General features: G+C 59.4%; 1 protein-coding gene across 1 annotated transcript; it reads left to right on the top strand.

Annotated features, from left to right (window-relative positions):
• The first annotated feature begins 694 nt into the window (after positions 1-694).
• On the top strand, positions 695-2534 carry UPK2 (uroplakin 2). The gene is made up of 5 exons (XM_036090755.2): positions 695-770; positions 1245-1376; positions 1564-1702; positions 1957-2027; positions 2398-2534. Exons 1-5 carry the CDS (start codon positions 695-697, stop codon positions 2532-2534), a joined length of 555 nt encoding a protein of 184 aa, XP_035946648.1.
• Positions 2535-3647: the final 1113 nt, after the last annotated feature.

The raw sequence follows: 3647 nt of genomic DNA, 5'->3' as shown, positions 1-3647 counted from the left end.
GCTGGTGCCCACCTCTCCTGTCTCTCTGAAAGTCTTCCCTAGCATCCCTTTGCCCCTCTCTCCAGAGGAATCGGACTCCCACACGCTCCCTGGCGCCAACACCACTCTGCCTCTCCCAGAGCAGCACTGTCTGGGCCTCACTGGACAAAGTGAACTGGAACCCTTGGCTCTGCTGCCCCATTCCCTACTACCAGCCTCAGTTTCCCTCCCATCCTTGCCCGGCCAAGGCCCTATCTGGAGCCCCTTGGCATTCCTCTCCTCTTCGTGCACACCAGGACAATCTCAGAACTTGCTACCCTTCTGGAAGATTCCCACCATCTGTGGGGAGCGGTCCTCAACAGGCCACACTCCAGATGCACGTGCAGGCAGGAATACTCAGGCGCTAACATGTGGGAGTGCCAGGGGAAGGGGTGATTTCCACCCCCACCTTAGTTACCCTGCCCCTCTGCAGCTGACTAAGCCATCAAGATCCAGCCAGGGCATCCCTACTTCTGGCCTGAGAGCCAGTTCCCCGTCTTGAAAAACCTGTCTGGGGGGCCTGCCCTGAGGCTGTAGGGCCCGAAGGGCAGGTTGGACAGGATTCCCCTCCAGCCACTCCCACCCCAAGACAAAATCAGCCACCCCAGGGGCCTGGCCTCACTTGCCTCCGGAGGCCCACAGCCTGCCAGCACCCGTTCTAGCTCCCAGCCCAGCTATGGCATCCCCGCTGCCCGTCCGGACCTTGCCCTTGATCCTGATTCTGCTGACTGTCCTGGCCCTGGGGGCTTCAGGTCTCTGCCATCCCTGCTGGGGTGGGGCTAGGGACTCTGAGGCCCACGGAGGAGGCACTGTGCCCTCCAAGGCCCTCAAAGAGGAGCTGGTCTGGCCAGTTGGGGTTGGGGGGCTGGTGACGGCAGTGACCACGCATCAGTCACTGAGCCCAGGGCACACTCCTGGTCCTCTTCCAAACCCAGGAGGCAGAGAGGTGCGGGGAAGGGCCCCCGGCTAGGAACTGGGGTAAGGTTGGTCGCTGGCCCCTGCTTGCACCCAGGGTCTGGCCGCTTGGTGGGCAGCCCAGCTTCTGCAGCCCAAGCCTGCCACCTGGTGGTCAGACCAGCAACGGCCTGTGTCCTGCCAACCCGAGGTAGAGCAGACCTGGAGGGGGCTTCATCCTTAGAAATGGCCCCCAGGGGTCAGGGCCAGATCTGATGGTGGGGAAGGGGATTGGTTACCCCACCCGGAACTCCCTCTTGGCCCCCCAGCAGACTTCAACATCTCGAGCGTGTCTGGTCTGCTGTCTCCGGCGTTAACAGAGAGCCTGCTTGTTGCCTTGCCCCCCTGTCACCTCACAGGGGGCAATGCCACACTGATGGTCCGGAGAGCCAATGACAGCCAAGGTTTGCTACTCCCTCCCAAGATGGCCCCCTGGTCCCCAGAGACCCCTACCCAGGACACCACCCGCACCCCTTCCCCTGCTCCTGCCTTCCTATCGACCCTTCTCCTGGGCCACCCGTATTCTGCTGCCCTTTCTCCTTGGGGCCTCCAGAAACACACCCCTGACTTCACCCCCGATTTCCTGCCCAGTGGTGAAATCTAGCTTCGTGGTGCCTCCGTGCCGTGGGCGCAGGGAGCTGGTGAATGTGGTGGACAGTGGGGCTGGCTTCACGGTCACCCGGCTCAGTGCGTACCAGGTGACAGACCTCGTGCCAGGAACCAAATACTAGTAGGTACCAGATCCAGGCCACCTGTTGGAGGGGGTGCAGGGAAAGAAGATGGGTCCTGACATTTGCTGGTGGGGAGGGATCTGGTCAGCTTGGGGTAAGAAAGTGAGGATACAGCCGAAGGGGTCAAGAACGGGCCTCTCCTGGAGGAGGGCACGGCTGTGAAGGGGGAGGCCTGGGCTCCCTCCCTCTTTTCCCAAGTCCCAGATAATCACTGAGGAGTCTCTCCTCTCTCTCCCAAACCCCACCACAAAAGCATTTCCTACCTAGTGACGAAGGGGACATCCACTGAGTCCAGTAGAGAGATCCCAATGTCCACACTTCCTCGTAAGTAAATCAATGCTCCCAGATCTTCCCTGGCCTTTCCACCCCATCCCTCCCAGCTACCCCTCCCTGGGCTCCCTTAGCTTCTTTGCGTACCTGTATCCTAGCCCTGAGCCCTTGGCCTTTTAACTGCCTGTTGACTCATCTCATAAACTAAAGCTTCCATGTGGGTAGGGATTGTGTTCAATTAATTTCTGTGTCCTCAGTGACCAACACAGGAGATGCTTCATAAATGTTTAGGCGATGGATGTGTGGATCAGTTGATTGGTTGGATGAATAAATGGATGAAGGACAGCTGGATGAGCCAGAGAGCTCGGGTCAGGACAGGGGCTCCTCCTGCCCACCAAGGCCTCCCCCCTCTCTCTTCCGACAGGAAGGAAGGTGGAATCCATTGGGCTGGGAATGGCCCGGACGGGGGGCATGGTGGTCATCACAGTGCTCCTCTCTGTTGCCATGTTCCTGCTGGTTCTGGGCTTCATCATCGCACTGGCCCTGGGCACCCGGAAGTGAGGAGGCTAGTGCCAGGCAGCAGGCCTCCAGGAGGTCCAGGATGCTGTCCGTTTCCCCAGGCCACGGCTTTGGCCTGTGTGCCTGCCTCCTCTCCTGAAAAGACTGCCTGCTCCCAGGCCTCAAGCATGGCTTCCTCGGGGCCTTCACCTCTCCTCGCCGCCCCCTCTCACCGGAGCCCTTTCTTCCCTCTGCCCTCCCCTAGGTCCCTGGTGCCTCAGCTCCCAACACTCCCTATAATCCCCTCAGCCCACTCCTGTCAGCATTGACGCTCCTCCCACTTCACCTCTTTAATCACCACCACCCCCAACAATTCACTCTTCCCTCAGTGACAGAAATCCCCTCAATAAAGTCTGATGCCCCATCTGCCCTGTTTCCCTTCTATGGGCTCCACCTGGGCGGGAACAGACTCCACGTCAGGCAGCAGGCGCTCCAGTCCCCTCCCTGCCCCACAACCCAGAGCTGCTTCTCTCAGGAGGCAGGAAGGGGCTGGATGAGATCAGAAGTCGGGAGTCAAGAGTTCTCAGACTACCTGGCCTATGGGTTTTGCACCCCTCCGCAGCAGGCCACCCAGCCAGGGCGTGGTGCGCTATGTGGGCAGGGCTGGAGGCCGGAGGGTCTTGGGGTGTTGGCGGAGCAAAGGGAAATGCTGGGGAAAGGAGTACAGCTCTGACTGCGGACAAAGAGGACCACCAGGGTGAGACCCTGGACAGCAGGCTGGGGGGTGGGAGAAGTGGAGAATAGGCTAAGGGGGCCTAGGAGGAGGGAGCAGAAATGGAAGAATGCTGGGTGGAGGAGGACAAGAGTGGTAGAGTCTGGTAACTGAGGGAAAAGAGCAGGAGTGGTCCGCTTTCCGGTACACATCCCTTATAAGGATCAGTGACCTTTGCATTAATCTTAGGGGAAATACCAGGATCTTTAAGGCGACCTTCAAGACTAGCCCTGGTCTTTCTCCTAACGGCCCCTCTGTTCTCACTGTGTTCCCTCCAATATCCTGTGTTCCCTCTTGCCTCGGGGCCTTTGCACAGACTATTCCATATGCCTGGCTTGCTCTTTTGACTGCTCCCATCCCCACCCCACTCCTATTTGCACAGGTAACCCACCTTCTCCAGGGAA

Source organism: Halichoerus grypus, chromosome 11 (genome assembly GCF_964656455.1).
Source record: "Halichoerus grypus chromosome 11, mHalGry1.hap1.1, whole genome shotgun sequence".
Taxonomy (NCBI): Eukaryota; Metazoa; Chordata; class Mammalia; order Carnivora; family Phocidae; genus Halichoerus; species Halichoerus grypus.
This window is presented reverse-complemented; position numbering and strand designations above follow the sequence as displayed.

What these genes read in the sequence shown, in the direction of transcription:
- UPK2 (XM_036090755.2), top strand. Translation starts at nt 695, where the DNA reads ATGGCATCCCCGCTGCCCGTCCGGACCTTGCCCTTGATCCTGATTCTG. An exon ending in CCTGGCCCTGGGGGCTTCAG is followed by an intron (nt 771 to 1,244) that starts GTCTCTGCCATC and finishes GCCCCCCAGCAG; the next exon opens with ACTTCAACATCTCGAGCGTG. An exon ending in GAGAGCCAATGACAGCCAAG is followed by an intron (nt 1,377 to 1,563) that starts GTTTGCTACTCC and finishes TTTCCTGCCCAG; the next exon opens with TGGTGAAATCTAGCTTCGTG.